At 60.7% G+C, this 27,429-nt stretch overlaps 1 protein-coding gene and 2 long non-coding RNA genes across 14 annotated transcripts; 1 reads left to right on the plus strand and 2 right to left on the minus strand.

Annotated features, from left to right (window-relative positions):
* On the minus strand, nt 1-2,233 carry LOC112642455 (uncharacterized). The gene is made up of 2 exons (XR_003125265.3): nt 2,100-2,233; nt 1-736 (listed from the first exon to the last, which is right to left on the minus strand). It is a non-coding gene; the product is annotated as an uncharacterized LOC112642455 (long non-coding RNA).
* On the plus strand, nt 1,477-15,337 carry HUS1 (HUS1 checkpoint clamp component). 10 transcript variants are annotated; one of them, XM_025420024.3, is made up of 9 exons: nt 1,479-1,645; nt 2,142-2,242; nt 2,352-2,528; nt 3,669-3,776; nt 4,860-4,934; nt 9,408-9,507; nt 10,822-10,941; nt 11,481-11,594; nt 12,587-12,819. In XM_025420024.3, the coding sequence occupies exons 1-9, from the start codon at nt 1,594-1,596 to the stop codon at nt 12,667-12,669; spliced, it is 930 nt and encodes a 309-aa protein (XP_025275809.2). In that variant the 5' UTR covers nt 1,479-1,593; the 3' UTR covers nt 12,670-12,819. The 10 variants fall into 10 exon arrangements, with proteins under 10 accessions (XP_035561260.1, XP_035561261.1, XP_025275809.2 ...); XM_049095275.1 differs by lacking the exon at nt 12,587-12,819 and adding an exon at nt 12,041-12,580 and having other exon boundaries at nt 2,142-2,269; XM_035705365.2 differs by having other exon boundaries at nt 1,480-1,645; nt 2,142-2,269; nt 11,481-11,666.
* Nucleotides 13,291-27,384, minus strand: LOC112651062 (uncharacterized). Of its 3 annotated transcripts, none has more exons than XR_003130580.3 (6): nt 27,053-27,384; nt 26,646-26,725; nt 21,200-23,034; nt 20,789-20,927; nt 17,151-20,042; nt 13,291-16,628 (listed from the first exon to the last, which is right to left on the minus strand). It is a non-coding gene; the product is annotated as an uncharacterized LOC112651062 (long non-coding RNA). The 3 variants fall into 3 exon arrangements; XR_003130579.3 differs by having other exon boundaries at nt 13,291-16,634; XR_007402830.1 differs by having other exon boundaries at nt 21,194-23,034.
* Between the last annotated feature and the right edge of the window lie 45 nt (nt 27,385-27,429).

Consider the following 27,429-nt stretch of genomic DNA (forward strand, 5'->3'; position numbering starts at 1 on the left):
TGAAGAGAGAGAAAAAGGGGCAGAAGTTTTACTTGGACAAATTATGTAAACTTCTCTAACCCGAGGAAGGACACAGACACTGAAACCGAGAGCACAGAGAACTCCCACTAAGTTCGCGAGCAGCCGACGCCGCCGGGGCACAGGGCAGCTGGACTCACGAGACACACAGACAAGGAAAGGGTCCTGACGGCCGAGGCGGGGCTGCGGGGGCGGGAGTCCCCGACCGACGAGGAGGTGAGTCGAGTTTCGGCGGATCTGCCCACAGACTCGGCAGCCCAGAAAGGAGGGGAAGGACATGTTCAATTTGCTGAATGGGAATAGTGCGCAGCCAAGAATCCTTTCTTCGGCGAGGCTGTCGTCCAGGACGGAAGGAGAGATCGGGAGTTCCCCAGACAGGCAACGAATAAAGGAGTTCAGGACCGCTGAGCCCGTCCGGCAAGGGATTCTAAGGGGGAAAGAGGGCGAAACCAACAAGGACTAGAAAGGCCCAGAGAAGGGCGCCGGAAACACCGGGGGACTAAGTGCGCGTGTTTCGACGGACACCCTGAGTGCAGGCGGGGCGAGCGCGCCCATCAGCGCCCGACACGGGGGGCGGCCGGCGCTCGGGCTGGGGGCTGCTGCGGCGGTCCGGTCCGGTCCGGTCCGGGTCTGGGTCGGGTCGGGTCCCCGGCGGGCTCCCTGCGTGCGGCCTGCTTCTGCCTCCGCCTGGGTCTCCGCCTCTGTCCTGCGTGTGTCCCTCGTGAATAAATGAATAAGACATTTTTAAAAAGTTGTAGGATATCGGAGCGCATCAGCACACGAGCGTCCTCTGCCGGTGCCGGCCGTCGCTGCAGCACCCGCCCCGCCCCGCCCCGCCCCGCCCCGCCCCGCAGCAGCGTCCCGCCTCCTCCCGCCAGGCCGCGCGAGCCCGTCTCCGGTTGGCGAAGACCCTTTCATCTTCAGGGGCCTCGAGCCCCGAGAGACTCAGAAGTAGAAGCGCGTCACCCGGCTCCCTCGGGGCCAGGAGGGCCGCCGCCGCGGTGCGGACCCGTACACCGGGCGGTGCTTGTGCTTCATCCCTCGTGAATAAACCGTCGGTCTCACGTGTGTGTTCACAACAGTCGGAAAGAGGGTGTCAGGGCGTCCCCGCGAAGCCCGAGGCCGCAGAGACTCCCGTCACTCCCGGGTGACGACCAGGCGGCGCAGGAGCCCCCGGAGCCCTCCCACCCCACGGCCCCGGGAGCGCGACCCGGAGCGACCTGACCCCAGGGCGAGACCCGGACCCCGTCCCGGGGCGTGACCTGGAGCGAGACCCGCACTGAGCCCGGGACCTGCTCCTCGGGGGGGAACCTCACGGCGCGGGGCCTCCGGGGCGCGGCCGCCCCACCCCCGCCCCCGCCCCCGCCCCCGGATGTGCCCCGGAGCCCCGCCCCGGATGTGCCCCGGAGCCCCGCCCCCCGGACGTGAGCCCCCCCCCATCCCCGCCTCCCCCGGATGTGACCCCGGTCGCCCGCCCCGCCGTGCGCTGACGCCCTCCCCGCGCGGCGCGGTGTCCGGCGGTCGGCTGCAGGCACGTGGGGAGCGCCCGCCGGCCCGGGCGGCGCGGGTCCCGCCATGAAGTTTCGGGCCAAGATCGTGGACGCGGCCTGTCTGAACCACTTCACCCGTGAGCGGCGGCGGGGAGGGCGCGGGGGCGGCGCGGGGGCGGGGGCCGGCGGATGCCGGGGCGCGCGGCGACGGGGAGAAGGGCGTGGGGCAGAGCGTCGGCGCGGGGCGGGGGGGTGATGGGCCCCCGGGAAGGGGGGGAAGGGGGGGAAGGGGGGCTGGAGGCCGGTGGGGCCCGCGGGCTGAGCCGGCGCCCAGGACGGTCGGGGAAGTTGCCTTGGGCCAGACGAGCGTGGGGGGGGGCCCTGGGCTCTCCTCCGCTCGGCCTGCAGCCCTGTGGCCCAGCGTGAGAGGGAGCCCCGCGCCGCCGTCCCGTCCCCGTCCCCTCCCCCTCCCCGTCCCTCCCCCTCCCCGCCCCGTCCCCGCCCCGTCCCCTCCCCCTCCCCGTCCCCGCTCCGTCCCGTCCCGTCCCCCTCCCCCCCCCTCCCCGGGCGCTGCACCGGGCCCCTTCGCACCAGCCTCCTGAAGCAGCTGCCCTGCGCCCTCGCTCCCCGCAGGGGTCAGTGCCATGATCGCCAAGCTGGCCAAGACCTGCACGCTGCGCATCAGCCCGGAGAAGCTGAACTTCGTGCTGTCGGACAGAGTGGCCAGCGCAGGGGTGAGCATGTGGTGTGAGCTGGAGCAGGTGAGAGGAGGCGCGGGCGGCCCGGGCACCTCCGCGGGAGCCCTGGGAAAGGCCACAGGGTCCCCTCCTCGCCTTCCCTCAGGAGAACTTCTTCAGCGAGTTCCAGATGGAGGGCATCTCTGCGGAGAACAACGCCATCTATTTAGACCTAACCGCGGAAAATTTATCTCGAGCTTTGAAAACGGCCCAGAACGCCAGAGCCTTGAAGATCAAGCTGACTAATAAGCACTTTCCCTGCCTCACGGTCTCGATAGAGCTGGTGAGTGGGGGGCAGCGCCGAGCCGGCCCCGGCCGGGTTACCAGTGGCTGTGAATCCGGACTTTGCAGCAGCACACGGGAAGCTAGTTGGCTTACCAGCAGGAGGGATGTGCGCGCAGACACTTGCTTTCCACGGGAGTCAGGCCCCCTCGTGTGTAAATGGTGCTGCGCTCCTGCCGCGGGCTGGGACCCTGTCTTTCCCCGTGCCAGGGCCCTCCCCACCCCGCTTCCGACTGCGTGTTCCCATTACAGGTGTGGTCACCTCGTGCACAAATCATGCTCTCTGTCTGTTTGCACCTTGGGAGGACTTCCCCACGTCCCCTCTGACACCTTCGGGTGACCTCCTGTTCTCCCAGCATGCACACCTGTCAGTGCTGCTTCCAGAAGCCTCTGTTGCCTGGCTGTCCTCGGGACACACACCTTGTAGGCTCTCTTGACCCACAGGATGGGGTTGACGTGTCTTACCATGATGTCCAGAACCCTGCGCGCCTGGCCCCCGCTGTCTTGGAGCCAAATCACCGACTCCCGCCGTCCACATGGTCCCCTGGAGCATCCTCTTCTTTCCCAGCTCCCAGACTTTGGGGGCCCTCAGGCTTCCATTTGGAATGTCTCCCTTTCTGGCTCCCTGAGACCTGCAGCCCAGTGCCCTTCCTCCTCACCTTCCCTCAATGCAGCCACCTCCCTTTTTTAAAGATTACTTATTTAGTTATTTGAGAAAACACATGTTTGCATGTGTGCACCTGAGCAGTGGGGGAGGAGGAGAGGCGGAGGGAGAGGCAGACCCCCGCCGAGCAGGGAGCCCCACTCGGGGCTCGATCCCAGGACCCCAAGATCATGGCCTGAGCTAGAGGCAGATGCTTCACCGACTGAGCCCCGGATGCCCCTGTGGGTGTTGGTTTTCTTGCTCATTGACCCACCTGTGCCCCTGGAACTTGGGGACCCTGTGTTACTTCCCACACATCTAACCTGTTACAGGATTAAGAGCCAAACAGGCCTGCACTAAATATCTGGTGAATGTGCCTTGATGAACAAATTGAGGCCGTTCCACTTAGATTTGGGTACCCAGTTTCCATTTATCCTTCAGTTATTCTGTCTTTTTAATTCACGCTACGAGAATATGTTTTAATTTTTCTCTTGACAGTTATCTGTGTCGAGCAGCAGTCGCGTGGTGACCCATGACATCCCCGTCAAGGTTATTCCTAGAAAGCTGTGGAAGGATTTGCAAGAACCTACCATCCCAGACTCCGATGTGAGTGATGCCAGTTGTCTTTCGCTCGTGACGTGTTCAGTGCTGTGATTCCAGTTCCCTGATTTCAGATACGGTCTTGTAGTTTATTTTATTTAAAAATCATACAGTACCTGAGAGGAAATGCTAGTCATTTTTAAAGGATACTTCAGGAAAAGAATTGCAGTAATTGCCTTTTGTGGATTATGTAAAATACCTAAAGATAGCGCTGCACTTGGCGGAAACACCACACGCGACACACGGAGAGAGAAGTGCTTGGGTCGTAGCACTGGAGTTAGCGGGGCACAGAGGGGACAGATCTGTGGGGAGCGCTGTCCAGGACGTGTATAAGAGCGGGTCCTGCCGGGGGGCCTCCCAGAGCCCCCGAGAGTCAGGGCGGTGCCACAGAGTCCTCCGCCTCTTGCTCACAATTTCTGGAAAGGGAAGTGTTGACACAGACTGGGGAGACCGTTTACTCCTGCTGGCAGGTCCCTACAGGGACCGCACCGTCTCAGGCGCTGTTCGGAGCCCGGGCTGAGGGCTGGAGCCAGGCTCCCTCGCAGGGTTTATCCGTGTGGGGTGGGGCCAGCGTGTGGCTGTGGCCCTGCAGGGCAGAGGATGGTGCTGCATCATCCCGCCGGCCGTGCAGGGGCATCTTGGCTAAAGGGCTGCCGGCCTGGCCCCAGGCGGATGCCCACAGGGACGCCGTCGCCCAGGTGACCAGAGGCAGGAGGAGGTAGCAGGGTGGTAAAGTTGTTTTTCTTTTCATATTTTTGTGTTTTAAAGATTTTACTTATTCCTGAGAGACACAGAGAGAGAGGCAGAGACCCAGGCAGAGGGAGAAGCAGCCTCCGTGCAGGGAGCCCGACGCGGGACTCGATCCCAGGACCCTGGGGTCCCGCCTTGTGCCAACGGTAGATGCTCAACCACTGAGCCACCCAGGCGTCCTTCTTTTCGTGTTTTTAAAGGAACTTTATTCAGACAACTAGAGAACGGGCCTTGAGAGCTGCTAAGCACACACGCATCGCAGACGGGTAGTGAGCCCCTGTCACTACCTGACCGTGATCATGTTTCTAACACCTTCGATGTTCCTCGTTGGTTTTGTAGGTTAGTATTTACTTACCAGCCTTGAAGACGATGAAGAGCATCGTGGAAAAAATGAAGAACATCAGCAATCACCTTGTAAGTGGTGACTTCTTCAGAAAAGGGCATTTCACGTATCTTACAAGCATTTGGCTTGGGCCGCGTGCCCTGGGAGAAGGCCGCGCCTGCTGGAGGTATGGATGCCTTCATGCCCCGCCTTGTGGTGTCCGGGCGCCCCGGAGACCTGGCCTGGGTGCAGAGCCAGCACTTTCACAGCTGCCAGCAGAATCCTGTTCTGGGGCTTCTCTGCTGCCTCCCCTCGGGGAGAGCATCCACCGTGGCCCTCGTCCCGTGTATTTGCATCTGTGGCCTCGTGAGGATGTGTTTAGCGGTTTTGGGCCTTCTTTCCTATGTTGGACACGACGTTCCATGTTTGATCTGCTAATACGTGTTTGTTTAAGGAGTCACTGGTGCTGGCCGTGAATGGAGGGTCCTGTCCACTTAGCCCGGGACGAGGCTACCCCCAAATGTCTGCGTTTTCTTGTGGCTGCTTTCACGTGAATCCAGCTGTCAGGCTGGGAGCTTCCTCTGGGGCAACTCTGGGCACCCCCAAGAGGCTCTGAGGGGCTTCGTGAGGCACATGGGGGGACAGGCAGGGCAGTTAATCCAGGGCTCTGAGTGTTCTTTTGGTTCAGTGGAAATGACTCAGCACAGGGGCCCAGAGCCATCAGAGATGTTTTTCTCTCTCTGGAATGTTTATTTATTTCTTTTCTTTTTTTTTTAATTTATTTATGATAGTCACAGAGAGAGAGAGAGGCAGAGACACAGGCAGAGGGAGAAGCAGGCTCCATGCACCGGGAGCCTGACGTGGGATTCGATCCAGGGTCTCCAGGATCGCGCCCTGGGCCAAAGGCAGGCGCCAAACCGCTGCGCCACCCAGGGATCCCTATTTATTTATTTTCTAAAATTTTTTAAAGATTTTATTTTATTTATTCATAGAGACAGAGAGAGAGAGGCAGAGACACAGGCAGAGGGAGAAGCAGGCACCACACAGAGAGCCTGACGTGGGACTCGATCCCGGGTCTCCAGGACCACGCCCCGGGCTGCAGGCGGCACTAAACCGCTGCGCCACCGGGGCTGCCCTCTCTGGAATGTTTAAAAACAGATTTCATGCCGTGGCTGCTACAGTCTGGAACTCTTGCTGGGAAGTATTCTGGAGTGGCCAGGCACACAGCTCAGTGAGCCTGACCAGAAGTCTGCGTCCGAAGGGGGAGAGAGGGAAAGGAGGGGGCTCAGCCTGCGCAGATCCCCCTCCAGGAGGTGCTGACACCCGGGCTGAGCCCCCCGGTCTTTCCCTACCTCCTGGGTACGGGGTGGGGCCCGTGCGGCTGTACTTGGGGTCCCAGGCAGGAGCGGGGAGGCCTGCAGGGAGAGCCAGCTGACGTTCTGGTTCAGGAGGTGTGGGTTGGGGTCTGGGACCAAGTCCCGATGCGCAGCCTGGTGTGCCTGCTGCCTGGCCTGGCACCGCCTGCAGTGGCCGAGGTGAGAGCCCCGTCCTGCTCCGCCTGCCCTCAGCTCAGAAACTGCACTCGTCAGCTTTGTGGTTAAAGCAGGGGTGATGGTATTGTGACGCTGTGGCAAGGGGTGGTCCTCGGGCCACGTGGGCCTGAGGCCCCTCCTGGCCACACCGTGCAGCCCATTGGCCTTGTGCCAGGTATCCCCCGAGGTGAGCAGGATGGCACATCTTCATGGGAGCTTTGCTGCTCTGGACGCTTCCTGCTGGCTGCCCAGCGCACTGGGTCACGCTTAGAAGTGGTAGGGGACGGTCACTGGCGAAATCACAGAGAAGTAAGGGCTTTCCCAGCCCCGTGAGAAATAGAGTAACGTTGGAGCGGTTGATGTTCCCAAGGATGGTCACAGCCAGCCTTCGGTGGCCCGCGCTCAGAGGACTAGGCCTTTGTCCCTCTGTCCCTGAGTTTTGGTGGCCATTACACTCCAGACCCTGCTGGTGCCCCAGTGGGTGGGCTCGTGTGCGATCACTTCGGTTTTAGGATCAGAAGAAAGCTTAGGAGAGCCTGGCAGGCTGCTTTCCTGAATGAAATCTTGATGTGAAACCACTTCAAAGGCAGTGAGAACCTGCAGGTTGTTTTATGTTATTTTGCTCAGGTTCTGTGCTGGATTCCAGGAGGATGGGCTCAGAAATGCGACAGCATGTGTCTGGGTTCACATGGAGAGTTGACAGCAAGCACTTAACGTTCGAGGGCATGTTTCCAAGATTATGCAACAGTCCGATCTTTGGAGGACTGTTTCCTATTCAATTTCAAGTCATCAGAGGCGCCTGGGACGCTCGGAGCCTGTGGGTCCTTGCCTGGCTTCTGCGCCTCTCCTGCTCACGGTCTCAGGCTTGTGAGTTCAAGCCCCACGTCGGGGGTAGAGATGACCTAGAAATAAAAATCTTAAACTCCAGATAAGTGCTCAGTCAAGTTCAGAGAGGTTTTTAATTTTGTTTCTAGAATGAGAAATACTTGAGTTCACAGGTATTAAGGGACAGGAATGAGGAATATCAGACTGCGCTTGCTGCGTACAGATGCGGCTGCCCGAGCCCAGAGCCTTGCGGGCCGAGTCCCCCCCCGACTCCCCGCAGGTCTCAGGTTTCCCACCAGCCTCTGGGTTTGGTGGGTAACCAAAACTGCCGACTTGCAGACAGCTCTGTGGATTCCCGAAGACCTCCGGCTTTAGAGGGGGGCAGGTGCCGACACCTGGGAGAGAGACCGCATGCCATGGGCTGGTCCGCGAGGCCGTGGGCTATACGGCGGCACACGCATCTTTCTGTGAACCTCACTGGTGGGTTTAGTCCCGTTACCCAAGCGTGCTGGTTGGTGGTGGAGGCTGCAGCTGGAAAGGAGAGCTGTCTGTGACCTTGGAAGTGGCGTAGGCTGGGAGACTGGGAGGCGGGTTCTGGGGATTGGCCGGGGCCTGTCCCTCAGTGCAGGTCACCAAGCCACTCTGCTGGCAGTGCAGACGGAAATGCCACATCTCCAGACCTTTCGAAATTTGGAAATCTCACCTCCCAACCTTGAGTCTGGTTTTTTCCCTTTTTTTTTTTTAATTGTGATAAAGAACTTATTTATTTGACAGGGAGAGTACATGCACACACACGCACAAGCAGGGGGACGGGCAGGCGGAGGGAGAAGCAGCCCCCCTCCGCGCAGGGAGCCCGACACGGGGCTCGATCCCAGGACCCCGAGATCATGGCCTGAGCCGATGGCAGAGGCTTCACCCACTGAGCCCCCCGGGCACTCCTGAGCTTGGTTTTTAAAAACGGGTTATGTTCCCAGGAGATTCTCAAAGTTTTGTAGTTACGTTGCATTTGTAGTTAGAATATGGGTTTGACAGCTTAGAGAATACAGCTGTGGACAAGCTTCTCCTGATTTCCACATGCCCCTCCTGTTTGTAGCAGTTGAGGATGTCCCCGTTGTCAGCACGGAAACGCTCCCATGGGACTCTGCTCCCACATTCCCCTGTAAGTGGCGCGGGTGTTGCTTGCGCCGTACGGGGACAGCAGACTGCCTGCGGTCCCGTCGAGCCGCCTCCCAGAGGGTCGCTTGGGACAGACGACCTGGGAGTCGTGTTGCTCGGCGTTCCCGCCACCCTGGCCTGTACCGCGTGCTCTCCAGGGCGGGCGGGCTTCCGCTCTGATTGAGTCACTGCGAGGAGTGGCTTTCGCGGTGGGGACAGGCGTGGCGAGGGGCCTTCTCTGGAGCCTGCCGTGAGCCGCTCTGGCCGGCCTTCCTCTGTGCGGGCAGCGTTCCCCGCAGGCGGATGCAGGTGCATCCCCTCCCCATTTCCAGGGCTCCCGGGGACCGCTGGGCCCTCATGTGCTGCCCAGGGCTCCGTGTTGCTGCTGGGCACCATGCCATCCCGTGTCCTCCTCCGCTGTCTCTACCGGCGACCCGGCCCCAACTCGGGCTCTGCTGTCTCCCTTCTGTTCCCGGCGGTTTGCCCTCGCGGAGCTGGACGCGGCTGCTTGGACCCTGCGTCTCCGAGCGCTCTTGCCACCGTGCTGGCTGTCTTCTCTGACCACAGTCCTTTGGGGCTTGACCACAGTCCTTTGAGGAATCCTCTAGAGCACGGGTTCTCATTTTCGGCATGAGAGTGGGACCCCAGATGGTTTTGAGGTTCAGGGCTTAGGGCTCTGTCCTGCTGTGACCACGGCACGTCACAGCACGCCGCCTCCACGGCGGCCCCTCCGCTATCCCTTCTCGCTCTTTGTCCTCCCCTCCTGGAAACCCCCCTCCCGTTCCACTCCCCTTGTGCTTCGCCCCCATGGCTTCCTGTCCGCGCGGGCACCTGCCAAGATCCTGGGGCCAGGCTGCTGCCGCCTCTCCCCGGTCTCTGCTCTGATGGGCCCTCCTGCGGGGGCCGCGGGGGCTGCGGGGTGTCGGGTGGGCCTCCCTCCCCGAGGGGGCTGCAGCTGGCGGCCGCTGTGTTGCCTGGTTTAGCAGGAGCTGATCTTCTTTCTCCCCCTTTTGTTTCCTTCTTTTTTAAGACTGTAAAATACTCCATTTGCAGATCATGGAAGCAAACCTCAGCGGAGAGTTGAACTTGAAAATAGAAACAGAACTAGTGTGTGTCACAACTCACTTCAAAGACCTTGGGAACCCTCCGCCCGGTACGTGTTCCCAGGGGTCGTGTTGTGTGTGGAACACGTGGTTTCGGGGGGCACAGCTTGCTCAGATCTCTGCCTGCAGAACGGGAGAAATGCGGCTGACGGGGTCTCAGGCTTGGGGAAGCTCAGCCGCCTTGGCCTGAGGAGCAGCGCCTGCACCTGTGGTCCCTGGGGCCCCAGGGGCCCGTATCTGCCCATTTCTGCCCTGGAATAGTGACACCGGGTAGACAGGGTTCACCTCCTGCCGCTGCAGTCCCTAGTATTTATGGACTAGGTTAGCACATAACAGCTTTCTTCGCCTGACCTGATGTTTCGTCCCCTCTGTGGTGTTGGGACATCACGGGACCAGTTCAGTTGCGGCAAGTGACAGGGTGACAGGGGCGCCGGGGGTGAGGGGGCCCAGTGGTGCCTGCAGAGCTCCTGGGACACACAGAGCGGGTGCTGGAGCGGACGCCACACGGGGCCCTGGGACGTCCATTGATGATGTGGAAAACGGATCGATCCCGGGTGTGTTCTGTTCTTTCTCTAAAGTTTTAAAAGTATTTTATTTTATTTGTTTGAGCAAGAGCTGAGTCGGGGAGAGGCAGAGGGAGAAGCACGCTCCCCGCTGAGCAGGGAGCCAGATACAGGGCTCGATCCCAGGACCCTGAGGTCATGACCTGAGCCGAAGGCAGGTGCTCAACCACTGAGCCCCTGGGGCCCCCTCCAACGTTCTCAACCGTGTGATAGGACCCCCGGTGCTACAGTTAGGGTGTGTCAGTGCACGTTGCGTTAAGAGAGGTGCATCCTAGGGGGGTCCACTCTATAGCGAAGCATGTGCTGATCCAGCCATGGGAGGTCCACCTGGCGAGGCTTTGCTGACAGCCATGTGAAATGAGTGCCTTCCGTGTTACTCGTTTTCTTTATTTTAATGTGTTACAACAAGGGTGTGTGATGCTTGGCCAGAGGGGGAAGGACCGTTTCTTCCCCCTCGTTCCCAAGGAGGAGCAGTCACATGTGAGCTGTGTGGTCCCGCTCCTCAGCATGTGGCAGGGGGCTAGCAGGAACCATTTCCTTGGACCAAAATGGGGAGAGTGGGTCATATTTCAGGTAGAGTCCCTGGGAGTTTGCACAGTGTTTTATTTTTTTTTTTTTTTTTTTTTTTTTTTTTTTTTTTTTGCACAGTGTTTTAGAGGGAAGGCCTCGGTAGCTGCTTGCTGAGCCACGACTGTGTTCACACTTTGTATTTCCAGGCTGTGCCAGCCAGTGGCAACGGGAATCGTCCGTTTAAGTCCCCACACTTCCCGGTCACCTCTCACACTGTCCGTGTCATTGTAGCCTCTGAAGACGCGTCTCAGGAGAGACCCCCCGAGCAGATGGCTGAAGTGCACATAGACATCCGGAAGCTCCTGCAGTTCCTCGCTGGACAGCAAGTGAACCCTACGAGGGCTGTGTGCAGTGAGTGTGTGTGTGTATCGTTGTCCACGTTTCAGATCCCATAATCAGAGGCAGGCCCGTGACGGTACGTGGTCTCCTCAGTGCAGACACAGCTCAGCCACAGGGACCCGGTGTTCTCGGGCAGGTGGGTGTTTGGGGTTTCCTGGATTTAGCAGCGCCTGGTGGCCTGCAGCATCGCTGGCTAGGCACGGGGCTGTGTGGGTCTGTATCCGGGGAGGCTTCCAGACAACGGGTGCTGATCGTCCAGTCTGACCTGCTGAGAGGAGCCCCTGACGTCAAGTGGGCTTGGCCCCAGCTCCCCTGCTCTGCCTCTGTTGCCTTCGTGGGTCGAACCCTGAGCGCTGCCTACAGTTGTCCCCTACCTGGCCGTTTGCCTCCTGTCCCGATCTTTGCCTGTGGGCCCTGGATCGCGGTCGGCCCCATCTTCCTCAGCTTGCACCTCCCTCCTGGCTCTCAGGAGTTATTGGCTACACAGGAGGAAGGGCTTGCTCGCCCTGAGCTTTCCATGGCTCTTTCTGTCTCCTCGCCACTCCGATCAGGGCATCTGAAAGGGAGCCACACCTTCCACAGAGGAGCCGGCAGGCTGAGCGCCCGGCCACCTGGGAGCGGCGCTCAGGATGGCCCAGGAGCGCACCTGACGGGAACAGAAAATTGTAGGTGGCTGTGCCTGCCAAGGAGGAGCAGCCCCATAGAAGGAGACACGCAGTGAAGCAGATCACGGGAGGGCAGTGAGCACGTCCACTAGATGGGGCGATGGGGCACGGTGACCGAGGGTCAGGGTTATGGTCGCAGATGCTGGAATGGCCGGATCCTGGGGTGGGTACCAGGGTCTGCGTGCGCTGCATCCCGAGAACCCTTGGCCTGGCCTGTTGTGGGTTCTAGGGCTGAGGGTGGGAGCTGCGTCTTGGTGTGGGGTCGGACCAGGCTTCAGCCAGCCCTCCCGTCTGCTGACAGGCTCTGCACAGGCTGCTGGGTGGCGCCAGTGCAAACCGGCCCTGCCCTGTGTAGAGTGGAAGCCCGGGGGGAGGGGGGCATTGCCCTTGAGTCCCCCCCCCTCGTGGCCCGCTCAGGACAGCGGGCCTTGTGGGTTCTACACCAGGCGGCCAGCTGAGTGGCTTGAGCCCTCAGAAAGGTGACTGGGATCCCCAGAGGTCAGTGATGAGCCAGGGATTGTGACACAGTACGACTTGGATTTCTCCTACCCTTTGCTTGATATTTCAAACCAGCTTTTCTGTCTGTGGTTTCTGGCCCGGGGTGGCGTCCTGCAGCGTCCCACTCCTCTGCCCCACACCCTGGGTCTCCGCCTGCCCCACCCACGGCCCCTGTGACTGGTCCCTCCGCAGCCTGGCACTTGGCCTGGCCTACCCTCATGGGCTCCATGGGGTCCCCTCACCCGCCCCCGCGCTCCTGCCCGTGCTGGCTGTGGCCCTGCCGTCACCACTGCCTCTCGCTAGGGCCTCTCATGGCCATTGAAGCGAGCAGGGCTCCCAAGGAATGTGCCCCTCGCCCTGTGTGCGCCACCTGACCTGGGCTTCGGTGCGACGTGCACCCCTCCTGTGCCCTGTCCTCCACTGCAGCCTGTCCCCAGGGAGGTGGGCCGCAGTGCTGGGGCTCTTGGCAGTGACAGGGTTTCTTCTCTCCTCAGACCTCGTCAGTAACAAGATTATCCACTTTGATTTGCTCCACGAGGACGTTTCCCTGCAGTACTTCATCCCAGCCCTATCATAGACCGGTCCCTGCCCGGGAGCTCGGGGCTGCGCCGTGCTGGCCGTGGGCCATGTGTAGAGCCATGCAAGTCTGTGCATTTTACTTCTTCAGAAATTTTCTGGCTAAAAGTTGGGTTAATGAAAGACAGTTGGATAAACATACTACATTTTATTCTCCCTTGTTCTCGTGTCTGTTTTGTTGTCAAGATGTGGAAAATGAGGAAAAGAGACTGTGTTTATCCAGACTTCAGGTAGGTTTAGGCTTCTACACCCCACCCTCCCCTGGCTCTGTCCTCGGAGCCTGATAACCGGCCGGGGCAGCCCTGTGGCCGCCTCAGTCACACGGGTGTCCAGCTGCAGCACGCAGAGCCCCCTGGCCCTGCTTCCCGCCCCCCCCCACCGACGCTGCCCCATCCGATCCCGCTGTGGGGAGGCCGCTGTGACGCGTCTTAACTGGCATGTCAAGGCCGAGAAGTGAGGTGCGGGGTTAGGGTAAGCGGAAGAGGAATCTGCAACCTTGAGCAGTTGTCTTCCAGCCACTTGAGCGCGTTGGAGCGCGTGGTAAGACCCAGGGTCGCGAGTGCTGTTTCTGATGCTTGTCAGTGAGCGTTCGCGTGGGACGTAGCATTTGTTAAAGCAACTCTTTTTTTTTTTTTTTTTTAAAGATTATTTATTTATTTATTCAGAGAGAGAGAGAGAGAGAGGCAGAGACCCAGGCAGAGGGACCATGCAGGGAACCTGACGTGGGGCTCGATCCCGGGTCTCCAGGATCACACCACGGGCTGCAGGTGGCGCCAAACCGCTGAGCCACCAGGGCTGCCTGCCCTCAAGCAACTCTTTAAAGCTCATATCGTTCCAGTTTTCAAGTGTCTCTTCTCTCTTCTCTCCTTGCTGCAGTAAGACTTGGAAATCATGATGTTCAGTGAAGCAGCCTGAAGATAGTTCATAAACCTTTTTTTTGCTGTGATAGTTACCGACCTGGGAAGTTGGTCACTGCTGATTATCCAAATGATGTTTCGCACAGAGTGAGTGTACAGTACTGGTTTGTAGCACGAGGTGGTGGCGCAGTGGCTCCTGGCCGCCCCCTGTGGCCACCGCGCCTCAGCTCCTCCGGCGTCCGGCGTGTGTATTTTTGCATCCCACCTTTGGGCATCCGGTGTTGCTGGAGGGCCTGTCCAGGCTGGAGCGGCACAGACGCCTGAGATCCTTTGTCAGAGTGGATCTTGCAGTGCACCCAGGCACGCCGAGCTGGTGGCAGGGATGGCACTCGAATCCAGGCCTCTGACGCGTGATCGGTGGCCCTCTCTCCAGGCTTCGCTGTGCGTCCAGAGTAACGAATCCTACACGTTTCAGGCTCCGTGTCCACCAGTCACTTCACGAGTCTGGGAAGAGCGTCTTCATTTTAACTCTGCTGTGGTCAAGTAGCTTTGCACGCAGGTTCTAAAGTGCTGTAAACCCACAGGTGATTTCTTTCTGCGTGTAGAGTTGTGTTGATGGTTTCGGGGCTGGCCCAAGTCTCCGTGTGGGCAAGGCCACCCAGGCTGTCTCCGGGGGTCAGGACGCAGGGGGTCTTTGTCTTCCGCTCGGCAGGACGCCCTGCTTCGTGCTTCCCTGGGTCTCAGAGCCTTGACTGAGGACGGCTTTCTCTCCCACGGGTGCTTAGGGAAACCAGCAAGCTGCTGTGCTGAGCAGTAACCACTGCAGTTCCGTTAGCTCAGGTTAGAAACGTGAACATAACTTGAACAGTTAACATATTTTGAGACTCGTCTGTCCCAGTGCTGAGCCCCTCAGTCACGTCCTGCACCCGGGAGACTCGCTCTGCGGCTTCCGTCGTGTGGGGCTGGCCAGGTGCCGAGCGGCCTTCCAGTTCTCGGTGGATGGCAGAAGGGCAGAGCTGCGCTTGGAATCGTGGCCTTTTATGGGGGTCCCGATGGGAGATCTGAAAGGAAGCCTGAGCTCTGCTGGGTTTTTTGGCTTCTCCACGTGAACCCTGAGCTAGGATGTGGGTCAGGATGGGATACGGGAGAGACATTAACCCTGCAGCCACTGCTGGGCTCTGGTTGGGTTTTTACGTGTGGAAAAGCCTTAGAAAGGGCTGTCTGCCCTTTGACCCAATACTTTTTATTATAGGGATTTACACAGATAATTAAAGGTGTTCTGTATTGTTGTACCAAAATCCCTGAAATATCCTAAATATGAATTCATAGGGGATCTGTTAAATAACCTATGGCTCGACAGTGTTTTCTGCTCTCAAAGTAACGTTACAGAAACAACATACTGACATGGTGCAGTGTTTATGATCATAGCTACAGGTGGTATGACCGGACTCCAGGTCTGAGAATAGCCACGTACGTGTGGGTGTCAGAAAAAGGTTGGGGGACGCCCAGGGGCTCCGTGGTGGAGCGCCTGCCCTCAGCCCAGGCCGTGACCCCGGGGTCCAGGGATCGAGTCCCACGTCGGGCTCCGCACAGGGAGCCTGCTTCTCCCTCACCTGTGTCTCTGCCTCTCTCTCTGTGTCTCTCATGAATAGATGAAATCTTTAAAAGAAAAGAAAAAGGTTGGAAAAATATGCAGCAGCACTTAAACCTGATGACTTGTGAATGTTTCATTTTGGTCTTTGTAAACTTAAGTATTTTCTAAAACTCTTCTAGTCGGTTTTGTAATGAAAAAATAAATTATTTTTTAAGGGACTGAGTAGTATGTATTATTGGAATGCAGTCCATCATCTCTGGCCGTTTGCTCACCATAGGCCTTTAGACTTTTTACCTTCACGCATGTACTTTCTGGATAGAAAAGTAAATTCTGACTCGTCATGTTGAGGTCCAGGAGGCCACGCGGACTTGTGCATCAGGTAGCGGCACAGCGCAGAATGATTGCTTCCCGCCCTTGAAGGTGGGCGGGCCTGTGGTGGGGCCCAGGCTGCAGGGCCTCCCGTCCCCGATGAGCAGATGATGACCCCTGGGAGCATGGGGACGGGGGGCCCTGATCCCCACTGACTGAGCCCCGGTTCCAGCAGAGACCCCGGGAGGCCCGGGGAGACCCCGGCTTTGCACCCCTGTGCTGGGTGTAGCCCTGGGCTTAGCATCTCGGAGGCCACTGCTGTGGGGTCAGAGGGAGCACAGCCCTCAGGCGCTTGGCCAGCCGGGTAGGAACCAGCCCTGGGTCTGGTCCTAGGGTGCCTGCCAGCGGCCCCCCAGGAGGGCCTGCCCGTGCTTCCTGCATGCCGTGACTACAGCCCTGCGCCCCAGCACAGGTGACCAGAACACCTCTGTCCTCAGGGACTGCTTGCTGTGTGAGTCGGAGGAGCAGGATGGGCGGGGAGACTGAGGGCCGGGACGGGGCCTGGGGCGTCCCCTCCTGGGGGCAGACCTGTGAGGAGGTGGGGGGCCGTGCCCCCTGCTGACCTCCAGCCCCTGGCGGAAGAGCCCCCGGGGAGTGGCTCCCCCAGGCCTGGACGGGTCTCCAGAGGGTCACAATCCGGGTGACTTGGGGTGTTTGGTGGCTCCTCTGCCTCTAGGGACACGGGACCTCCCTGCATAGAGTCGGCAGTGGCTCTCCTTGTCCCCGGCCCGCCTCCAGCACACGTGGTGTGAGGCTGACATCACTTGATCTCGGCGGCCGCAAGTGGCAACAGCTTCCGAAGATCTTATTTCTGGATCATGGTTTATCATTTAACTATGTCATGAGTTTTGCTTGGTGTGGATTTAAGGGGGAGACCACTTGAGGCAAAAGGACAAAGGAAGAAGGCGAGAGCCGGGCGGGTGCCCCCATGGCCCTGCGCTGCTCCTGTGGGCCAGCGTGTGTTCTGGACCCGATAGACCCCACCCTTCCAAGACTGCCTTGGAACAGGATTAGGCAAAAGTACTTATGATTTCCTGTTTGTGATGTATTTTTAAGAGAAAAATCAAAGTGATCACTGGAGTCTTCAGGGCTGAATGATGACTTCTGTGATGATCTGTGTCCTGCTGGTGGGATTGCTCCCTGTAACTTTGCAGAAGGAGAGGAGAAGATTGGGGGGGGGGATGGAGGGGGGCGGGGGAGGAGGAGGCGAAGGAAAGGATCAGGATACCAGGAGGGAGGCCCTGTGCCCAAGTGGCCAGAGCACCCCAGGTGTTTGGGATCCCTTATGGTCCCCTATGAGGGTGTTTCAGTGCTCATCTGTGGACACTCAACTTCCCTGAAGCTGAGACAGTGAGTGTTGGGACGGTTGCTCCTCCAGCAGCAGGAGTAGCTGGCAGAGGGCCATGCAGGTGTCCCATGCAGGTGTCCTGTGCTGGCCCTCCCCTGGGAGTGCAGGGCGCCTGCCCCGTGTCACTCCCCGTTACCAGGGTACCTCCCTGGCTGGAGCTACACTTGCCCCTGTGTGTTCCCACCATGTAGGAGGCGCCTTTGAGGGGAGGCTGCTCCAGGCCTTGGGGGGGGAGGGAGGAGGTGGGGGGATGGAGAGGGAGGGGTGGGGGAATGGGTGGGTGAGACCTGAGCTCCCCCACCCAACACACTCACGATTGGCTGGTTGGCAAGGTGCTAAGGGCTGGGCTCGCTGTCCCCACTGGGACACGGGACAGGCCACAGGACGGCTGTCGCCACTGCAGGCCCATCGGAGGTGCCAGGGTTTGGGGTGTGAGCAAGAGGCCCCATGGGCGCCGTCTGCGGGGAGCTGGGCTGGAGGGTGCTCGTGCAAGCAGTGCCTCTGCTGTGCTTGCTGCAGCCGCTTCCTGGGGACACCTGGAACGAAGGTGAGTGCACGTCCCCCGGGATCTCCGCACCTCCCTCACCTTTGCTGCAGTGTAATTACCGCCCCCCGCCGCTGTGATGCTCGTGCGGCAGGGGGCACCCACAGGCGGGCACTGCGCCCAGGCCGTGGGGACCTTGGGGATCAGAAAGGCGCGGTAGAGCGTCCGGTGTGAACGCGGGTGCCGGCCTGCTGCGCGTGCACGCAGCTGAGCTCCGTGGGGTGCGGGGGAGCAAGGGCTGTGCTAACAGCCCAGGAAGGTGACCCCGCAGTGTCCGGCTGTTTGCCTCCGTGTGACTGATGCACGCGCCGCCGGAAGGTGTGCGCACCGTGCTGCCCTGTGCGTCGGGTGTTAGATCTGAAACACGGAGTTTGTGGTTAAAAAACAAGTCTGAAGAGGTGGCTTTTGTTCATTGAAGTTTGGCAAGAACCAAGGAGGGTTGGACGGCTGCCTCAGGTGCCTTGCGTCCCAGAAGACCCTCCTGGGGGCTCAGTCCTGGCGCAGGGAAGCTGTGGGAAACGCCTCCAGGACTGGGCGGAGCCGTCCTGGGGACTCCTGGTGGCTCCCCACGGGCCTCCGTGGCAGTACCAACGGGAACCACCAACCGATTCCGTCCACAGCGTCTGCACGGAAAGCAGCCTGAGAAGCTCCTCCAACACTGTCACCTCTGTGGCGTCTCTGCGTCCTCATGAGCGGCACGGTGGTGGCCCCAGGCCCACATGACCCTGGAAACGTGGCTAACAGGATGGAGGTGCTGGATCCACGTACCTGAATGGGCTCAAGGGGCCCCAGGTGGCCACAGCTGGCACGAGGGACAGCACAGGGACACTGCTGCTGTGCGGGGCCCCCGCTGGCCCCCTCCTGTGTCCCAGTGTGCTGGGTTAGTCCTGTGCCTGCAGCGTCAGCCGGGGCCCCGAGGCCCCACGGGAGGAGATGGCCCTGACTGCAGGTGCCACGCCAGCTCGGGGTGGGGGTGGGGCTCAGAAGTGGGCCGTCACATTCGCCAGGAGGGTGACCAGGGGTCGCAGAGGCAGCTGTAGGGCTCTGGAGAGGGGTTTTGTTTGTCCACCCGGCGGGTGTTTGATTGCCGCGGATCCCTCCTGTGTGCACAGCCCGTGTGAAGGCCGTGACTGGTGGAGTGGAAAGTACACACTTTCCTGCTGGGAGAAGCCGCGGGCTGGGAGGCCGAGTGCGGCCCGTGTGTGCTGAGCACCGGCTGAGGCCTGACCCCCCAGGGCCTCGGGGTCTGTTTACTCACCTGCACCTGGAAATCACAGGCTCAGAGCGCTGCCTCAGTGGGACCTGCGGGCTCCTGGGTCGTCCTCCGAGCCCCCCCACCCCAGGAACGAGCTCCTGCCACAGCGTGCGGCACCCAGCACCCCCCAGGACATGCAGCCCCTCCAGTCTACTCCCAGGGCTCACCCCAAGTGGTCTAGTCTCCTGGGTGAAACAGAGTAAAACTAACTCTTGTAAAATCCCAATTCAGTTAGAACGTGGACATAATTAAGGGAACTGATAAAGATTAAGAAAAAAAAAAAGAGACTTGCCCTGGGAGGACTCGGACCAGCCCTGGGAAGGGGGGTGTGCAGCTGAGGCATGCAGGGGTGCAGGGGGCACAGGGCAGGCTGGTGCCGAGGGTCCCCGTGGAGCGTGGGGCAGGAGCGCAGGCCTCGTTCCAGTTGCCCCTCTGCACACCCGTGTGCGTCGTGCTGGGCCCCGTGGCCCTGGGAGTTCCACGGTCCACGCGCCCTGCCCCGGGCCCAGGGTCAGCAAGGTGTGCGGAGGTGGCCACCGGGGCCTGCGTGTGCCCCGCGTCCTAGGGGCCTGTGCAGGACAGGCCGCCCCTGCCCCTCCTCACACCTGGCCTCTCCGGAAAGTGCACGTGACCCCACTGTCGCACCTGCCGCCCCCCAGGGCGCTTTGAGGGTGAACGGGATCCCTGTCCTCAGCCGGAGCTCGCCAGGAGCAGGCTGGGCCTCGGCTCCCTGAGCCTGTCTTGTTACCGCCTGTTTACGGGAGCAGCTGGTTCCGGGGGGCCAGTTCCTCGCTGTGTCCCCACGCTGCCCGCTGCGGCCATCACCTGGTTTTCTGGCTGTTATCACCTCACTCTGCTTTGATCCCAAATAGCTCCCAGCAGCTCCCGGAGCCTTGCCGTTGGCACTTGGTGGTCCCTGTGTCACTCTGCAGGACCACCTCTTTGTCCCCAGAAGGATGGGAAACAGGGCTTGGGGATGTCACCGTCACTTTTTACCTACACCTCTGGATCTTGTGAGAAATTCCACCGACGCAGGGCCCCTTGGCACAGTACCGAGCCCTGTGTCCGAAGCAGTGGAGTCACAGCCGCGGCGGCTGTCCGTGGAGGCACGGGAGGTCTCCTGGCTGTTGTGCCCACCCCAGCACCGAGCTGGCCTTCCACTGTGTGCCTGTCCTCAGTGTGTGTGCTGGCGTGTCTGCGAGTATGCAGAGGCGGGAGTGCCTGTGTCTGCGTGTGTGCGCGTGCGCTCCGTAAGTGCCTATGTGAGCCTGCGGCGTGTGGACACGTCTGAGCCCCCTGGACCTGAGGTCCCCTTACAGCCACAGAGGCCCAGGCGTCCCCGGAGGGTCTGTGCTGCGTAGCCTTACCTGGGAGGTGGCGCAGGGGGAGCTGCTGCCCCCGGAGGACCTGAGTGGGGACATGCCCAGAGCACACGGTGGCAGTGGCCTCTAAGGACAAGCCCCAGGACAGAGAAGGCAGAACAGCTCCCCCTCCAGGCCTGCCAGGGGGATTCCTCTGCCCTCCCCTGCATCTGTTCACATGGGGGTCCCCACCCTCCCCCTGGTGGGTCTGTTCACATGGGGGTCCCCACCCTCACCCTGGTGGGTCTGTTCACATGGGAGGTCCCTGCTTCCCCCTGATGCATATGTTCACATGGGGGTCCCCGCCCTCCCCTGCTGGGTCTGTTCACATGGGGGGTCCCCGCCCTCCCCCTGATGCATCTGTTCACATGGGGGTCCCCGCCCTCCCCTGCTGGGTCTGTTCACATGGGAGGTCCCTGCTTCCCCCTGATGCATATGTTCACATGGGGGTCCCCGCCCTCCCCTGCTGGGTCTGTTCACATGGGGGGTCCCTGCCTCCCCCCCTGATGAATCTGTTCACATGAGGGGTCGGTTCCTGCCCTCCCCTGGTGGGTCTCTTCACATGGCAGGTCCCCACCCTCCCCCTGGTGCATCTGTTCACATGGGGGTCCCTACCCTCCCCCTGGTGCGTCTGTTCACATGGGGGTCCCCACCCTCCCCCTGGTGCGTCTGTTCACATGGGGGTCCCCGCCCTCCCCCTGATGGGTCTGTTCACATGGGGGTCTTAGCGACTTAGGTGCAGGTTTCCCTTGATGGGGCTGAGCCCCAGGTAGTGCCCCCCATACCACCTACCATGAAGCCGTGGCCCTGAGGAGGGTATCCTGAGTCCCTCCAGTGCTCTGCGTCCCCCAGTCTCAGGGAAAGAAGAAGGTGCCGGCAAGTGTGGGGGAGCATCGGGGTCCTTCCTGGGCTCAGCTGGGCCCACCTGGCCCTGGAGAGGAAAGTCGTTCTTGGTGCTGGAAATACTGAGGTGCCCGTCGGCACCCCCGGGTGCACAGGAACCCTGTCCCTCCCTGGAGTGTGAGCAGTGCCGTCCCACGGGGAGTGGGGGGCAGCTTCAGGAACACATCTTCTGGGAGCGTGGCCAGAGCCAGGTGGGGGCCCCCGGGCCGGGTGAGTCTCTCCCACGTTTACATCATCCTCTCTACACCCCACCCCATTGTTTGCAGTAGAAAGGGTTTTTGCCTCGTCGGGCACCTGCACCTGCGTGGTCTGCACCCTGAGAGCACTGCTCAGGAGGGCTGCTGCCGTCACACGTCGTCCAGGCGCAGCTCTTGGCTCTGGCCTCGGGTGGGGGCAGGCCTGGGGTCCCAGGGGCCTTGCCCATGTGACCTGCCCCTGGCCCTGCAGAAATGCCTGTAGCTGTGCCCTGTGATGTGTGCGATTCCAGCTGGTCTCTTGCCCGTGCTTTCACTCCTCATGGCCCTGGCCTGTGGGAGCCCGTGAGGCTGAGGCTGGGAGGGAGACGCTGGGATGGCTCACGGGGCGGCTGGCAGAGGCCCCAGCCCAGACTGTCCCCCCGTCAGCCCCCGTTCTGCAGAGGGTGCTCGGCGGCCCCGGGCGGCCCCGGCTGCGCCCTCGCCTCCAGAAGACAGTTTTGAGAAGACCGCGTCTCTCTCAGCAGGAGGCTGCCCGGCCTCACAGGCACACCCGGAGGTAGGAGACCCGCTGGCGAGCCTGTGTGTGTGCGTGCATCCTCGCGGGGAGGCGAGCCCAGCCTCGGGGCGGGGTTCACACCCGCCGGACACACCGCAGCCTGGTACCCTGAAGGGTGCCCCTCGTCTGCTCAAGACCCGGACTCCACACCTCGGTTCAGGCCTATTTGAGTCACTGCACATGGATCTTTCTGGGTGGCTGGCGGCCCCCTGGACACAGGCGTGGGTGCCCCTGGCCCCGAGAGGCCAGAGCTTGTAGGGGGGTGACCAGTGCCTCCCCCAGCCCCCACTGGGCAGCAGAGCAGAAGTCGGTGGGCCCAGGGAGCCCCGAGGGTCACGTACCACCGCTGTACGCAGGGCCCCAGAGCCACGTCCTGAGCTCGGTGGGCGCCCTCGGGGAACGTGGGAAGGCGCCGTGGACGGTTGGCGCTGGAAACATCACCTTCAAGGTCAAGCCAGGCCAAGCTGCTTGTTCTCCCCCGTCTCCCTGACCTGGCCTGGGGCGTAGCTGCACTGCCCCCGCCCTGCTCCGTGGTGGGGGCACACGGGAAAGACCCCTGGCACCGCGTCGCTGCTGGTCCGGCCTTTCCCTTCCCTGTGGGTCAGGTCCCCGGAGAGGTGAACGTGGCTGGGGGACGGGGTCATGACGGGGAGGGGGGCGCGAGCCTGACCTGCTCTGCTCCCCGAGCTGAATGAAGCCAGAGAGCTTACTTAACAGTCAGACGAGGAATCCGTTTCAAGTCATGATTTGAGAACTGGCCCCGTGCTTACGTCCGTGTGTGGCCCCGACGTGCTTGTCTACTGGATGCGGGGCACACAGACCCGGAGGGAAGAGTGGGCCTAGGGTGGCTGTGACTAAAACCATGGGACTTCCTGCGGCACCCGTGGCCGACTCCCACCCTGCAGGAGCCAGGGGCGCAGGGGCTTCGGCCTCGGGCGGGGTGCTCCTTGAGGGCCTGGGAAGACAGCTGGCCCCCGAGGGCCCGGTGGCGCCACCTCCAGAGGGGCCATCCTAACCCTGTGGCCAGGTGAGGGCAGGGAATGAAAACACTCGGCAGCTGGCCCCAGGCTTGCCCGTCAGCGAGGCTTTCGGCTTTGGAAGCCCCGTGTGGCCCAGAGCCTTCCCACCACCCCTCCTGGAGTCTCCTCACTCCAGGGTATTGGCCCCCCGGGGGCTCACTGAGATCCTGGGGCTGCCCCAGCCATTATGCCTCAGGGGCCCTGGGGGCTGCTGCTTGTGCAGGGGCTGCACCTTGAGAACCCCCGAGTCTGGGGGCCACCCCGGAGCTAGGAGACAGGGTGCCCAGGTTACGGGGGCTGCTTCACGGCCACAGGGCTGAGGTTTCCTTGCACCAACGCAGGACGGGATGTCCATTATTGATCCTAGAAAATAGAAATCCCACAGGGTTGCTTAATTTCCAGTGTTCCTTTGCAGGGGAGGCGTATCTGAGCTCCCACCCGGCTCCCACCCACCCGGTGCACCCGGCCTGCAGACGCCAGGAGGCGCACGTGTGGGGTGGGTTCTGCATCTGGACTGAACCCAAGGCCAAAGCAGCGCTCCCATTCCTCTGTGAAGGTCATGGGGAATGATGTCCCTCATCCAGCCCATTTCTCCCCTAGCGATTTCTGTTGATGTGATTCTGTGACCACGTGTCTTCAAGATTTTTTCATATAATTTTTGCTGCCCGGGACATTTCCACTGCGTTTCCTTCTCATAGCCTGAGCGCAGCAACTCTGGGACTCGCTTGCTTTCAGAGAACAGAAGTCGCTTTATCACCCTAGCTCATTCGCAGACATTTCCGGGGACATATTAGTTGGGGAGTCACCTCATACCCAGGTTGGCATATTGCTCCATGGGTGGCAGGTTGCCACACTCACAGCATTATTTTAAAGGACCCTCGGGAACATGGTTGTGGGTTAATTTGGGTCACCTTTTATTGGCATGATTCGAATCCAGTGGTGTTGACTCAAAATATTTAAATCAGGCTGGACGTTGTCCTGGGTTGGGGGAGGCGGAGGCCAGTGTCACGGGCTGGGCGGTGCTGGGGAGGGCTGGTCCTGGGGATCCTGGCTTCTGGCCTCCAGGAGAGGCTGCGGCAGCCCCTGGAGCAGAGCTGGGTGTGGGAGGAGCCCGAGGGAATCCAACTAGAGCACCGCCTCTTCCTACCTGTGCATCTGGGCACCGCCCTGGGGACCTGCCCGGGGGCCGCACCTTTGCCAGCATCTCCAGGACTAGAGAAAAGGGCATCACAAACACCCTCAAACCGGCACCAGCTTCTACGGCTTTAAACCGTGTGCAATTCTTAAAAATCAAACTTCCAGGGATGCCTGGGTGGCTTGGTTGTTGAGAGGCTGCCTTCGGCGCAGGGCGTGACCCCGGGGTCCCGGAATCGAGTCCCGCGTCGGGCTCCCTGCAGGGAGCCTGCTTCTCCCTCTGCCTGTGTTTCTGCCTCTCAGGAATAAATAAATAAAATCTTAAAAAAAAAAAAAAATCAAACTTCCAGGGCGCCTGGCTGGCTCGGTCAGTGGAGCGGCGACTCTTGGTATCGGGGTTGTGAGTTCGAGCCCTATGTTGGGCGTAGAGATCACTTAAAAAAAAATCCACTGAGTAAGTTCAATTCATGCTTCGGCAGGTAGAGTTACGCTCTCGGGAGTTGCGCAAAATGGAAGATTTTTACAGGAAGGCAGGACACGGAAATTATAGGAAGAGAAAAGAAAGGCTTGTTCCAGGCAAGGTCACCTTCCCTGAGGGGAAGAGCAGAGGTCTCACTAGTGGGTCTCCCCACCTCCCTTTCGGGGGGAAACAGAGTCAGTCACTGATGCTCACCCAGAAATTCCTCACTGGGGGTTTCTGGGCGAGGCTGGAAGATGGGCAGTTTACGTGCGGAGCCCTGGTTTGCCGACGTGGCGGAGGGTCCCCTTTGCGGCCTGTGGCTTTCCTTCGGATGCATGTTCCGTCTAACCCCCATCAGCCGAGGCAGGTGGAAGCTGGCCTGGCCGTGCCGGGGGCGGGGCGGGGGCCTCCGGAGGGAGGCTTTGTGTGGGAACGTCCTGGCTTTGAGACTTTGGCGCATCTTATTGGTCTTCACGTTTGCCCAGCAAATCCTCGCCCAGACTTTAGGGCTGGGGCTCCCCCGCTTTGTGTCCCATGTTCCTGATGGAGAAGCCCCGGAAGAGGGAGGACAGCCCTCCGGGCCAGGTGGGAGCGTGGGCTCCGTCCTTGGGGCTCCCGGCATCGCCTAGCGCGGACTTATCTCCGAGACACCTCACTAGTGAGTCAGAAGCCACACCAGGCGCAGACACGGCCCTCTCAGAGGCGGGTCCCACGGGCACCGGCGCCGTGACCCGCCCGGGAGGGCTGTTCACCTGGGTGGACTTCTGCTCACGGCTCCTGGGATCCCCTCTCTCCTGGTCTTCAGGCCTTATTTTTCCCTTTTTCCCTAGAGCTCCACGCTAATCCTGTGCCTTTTACGAGCCCCACGAAGGTGAGCCATCCTCCAGGTGCATTGACATTTGGGGAAGAAGCCCAGGTTCTGGAGAACCCGCCCCCACTGGCGTCCTGGGACCAGGTACGTCCTGAGAGCAGCCACCCCCACGTGTCTGGGGAGCTCGAGCTTTGCTTCCAGAAGATGCAGGCATGGCCCGTGCAGCCCGGGAAAGCCTGCCTAGTCCGGCAGGAGCGGATCACACTTGCTTTCAGCCTGGTGCTGCGTCCCTGAGGCCCGGTTCACTTGCAAAGCCCGAATCTGCTGTGGGAAGCCGGGGTGCAGACCAGAGGCATGAGTGCGGGCGGCCTGCACCCCGGGGGCTCCCACGCCGGCAAGGCTTCCGGCGGCCCAGGGAACGGAAATCCTATTTTGGGGCATCGAGGAGCTCTTGGAAGGCCTTGGTTAATAAGACTGGACTGCCGGGCGTCGGAGCAAAGGCGTCTGTGTGTGGCCATCAGAACAGCCGACAGCGGGGGGGATGGAGGGTGGGGACAGGTGTCTCGGTGGCTCGAGGAGCAAGGCAGAGTGTTAGTGAGCTGCGGGGGTAATTGGGGGGCAGGGTCCCAAGAACAGAGCTGCCTGCGCGTGACACTGCTGCGAAGGAAGAGCTCCGACTCCGCGTGCACAAGTGCGGTCAGGCCAGATTGTGCGTCCTGGTCCTGATACGAGGGAGCCAGTCCTGTGGAGGCTTCTGGAACCTCTCCACCCCTGGCAGAAATTATCCTGCAGCTCAACTTCCAGTACTTGTGGGGGTCCTCAGTACTCCCCAGTACTCCCCATGGGGTTCTCAGTACTCCTCATGGGGTCCTCAGTACTCCTCATGGGATCCCCAGTACTCCTCATGGGGTCCTCAGTACTCCTCAAGGGGTCCTCAGTACTCCTCATGGGCTCCCCAGTACTCCTCATGGGGTCCTCAGTACTCCTCATAGGATCCCCAGGACTCCTCATGGGGTCCTCAGTACTCCTCATGGGCTCCCTAGTACTCCTCAGGGGGTCCTCAGTACTCCTCATGGGCTCCCCAGTACTCCTCATGGGGTCCTCAGTACTCCCCATGGGGGTCCTCAGTACTCCTCATGGGCTCCCCAGTACTCCTCATGGGGTCCTCAGTACTCCTCATGGGATCCCAAGTACTCCTCATGGGGTCCCCAGTACTCCTCATGGGGGTCCTCAGTACTCCTCATGGGGTCCTCAGTACTCATAGGATCCCCAGGACTCCTCATGGGGTCCTCAGTACTCCTCATGGGATCCCCAGTACTCCTCATGGGGTCCCCAGTACTCCTCATGGGGGTCCTCAGTACTCCTCATGGGGTCCTCAGTACTCCTCATAGGAACCCCAGGACTCCTCATGGGGTCCTCAGTACTCCTCATGGGCTCCCCAGTACTCCTCATGGGGTCCTCAGTACTCCTTCCTCATAGGGGTCCATAGTACTTGTCACGGGGGTCCCCAGTACTCCTCACAGGTGTTCCCATATTCCCCACAGACGTCCCCAGTTGTGCACACAGTACCTCAGGGCATTTGTGTCTGAGGATTAACGGGATCTCCCTGTCCAGCCTGCTCCTGTCGGCTCTTTGAGGCTCACGCGCCACTTTAGGAAAGTTCAAAGTTGGGGGGGTTTCCAGGTTAACGAGAAAGGCTGTCAGCCAAGGTGCCCTTGTGATGATCTGGGAGCAGGGGTGGCCAGGGGTTCACATGGGGCTGCATTCCCAGACCCCTGCTGCCCTGGGGCTGTGGGCTGCCCACCCCATCGGCACCTGCTCGGTGACCCATCCTCCTCAGGGGGCTCTGCGGTCTGCACAGGCGGAGGGTGTGTATTCAGCCTTGCGTCCCCGAGGCCTTGGACCTCCTGCCGCCCCCCAGGGCCCTGCTCCCTGGAGCCCCCCCGCCCCCCCCATGGCCACCTGGGGCTACAAACCAGGGCCCTGGCGGCTTCGATGAGGAGGCGTTTGTGTAGTATCGCGTTGGGCAAACTCCAGACTCTTCGTTTTGTAAAATGCTTTTGCTGCCCGGGAAGGAGGGCAGGCCTGACTTGAGGAGGATAGGCCGGTGGAGCCGACTACACCCCATTTGGTAAAAGTCACCTGCCACATTGGGATTTAGAAGAAATGCACATTTGGTTGTGGGGACGCCCACGCTGAACTTCCCACGTGGGTGCGGTCATGGTCCAGGGCTAGTGGCGCACAGCTCTGGGGACCCTAGGACTTGCCAGCAGTAAAGGGCCAGGGGGTGTCTTTTGTTATGTTTTGTTATGGAGACTTTGGAACCCTCCCCAGGGCTGGGGGCGCCGGTTGC

Source organism: Canis lupus, chromosome 16, assembly GCF_003254725.2.
Source record: "Canis lupus dingo isolate Sandy chromosome 16, ASM325472v2, whole genome shotgun sequence".
In the NCBI taxonomy this organism is placed as follows: domain Eukaryota; kingdom Metazoa; phylum Chordata; class Mammalia; order Carnivora; family Canidae; genus Canis; species Canis lupus.

What these genes read in the sequence shown, in the direction of transcription:
- HUS1 (XM_025420014.3), top strand. Translation starts at nt 1,594, where the DNA reads ATGAAGTTTCGGGCCAAGATCGTGGACGCGGCCTGTCTGAACCACTTC. An exon ending in CTACCATCCCAGACTCCGAT is followed by an intron (nt 3,777 to 4,859) that starts GTGAGTGATGCC and finishes TTGGTTTTGTAG; the next exon opens with GTTAGTATTTACTTACCAGC. An exon ending in CCTTGGGAACCCTCCGCCCG is followed by an intron (nt 9,508 to 10,821) that starts GTACGTGTTCCC and finishes GTGTCATTGTAG; the next exon opens with CCTCTGAAGACGCGTCTCAG.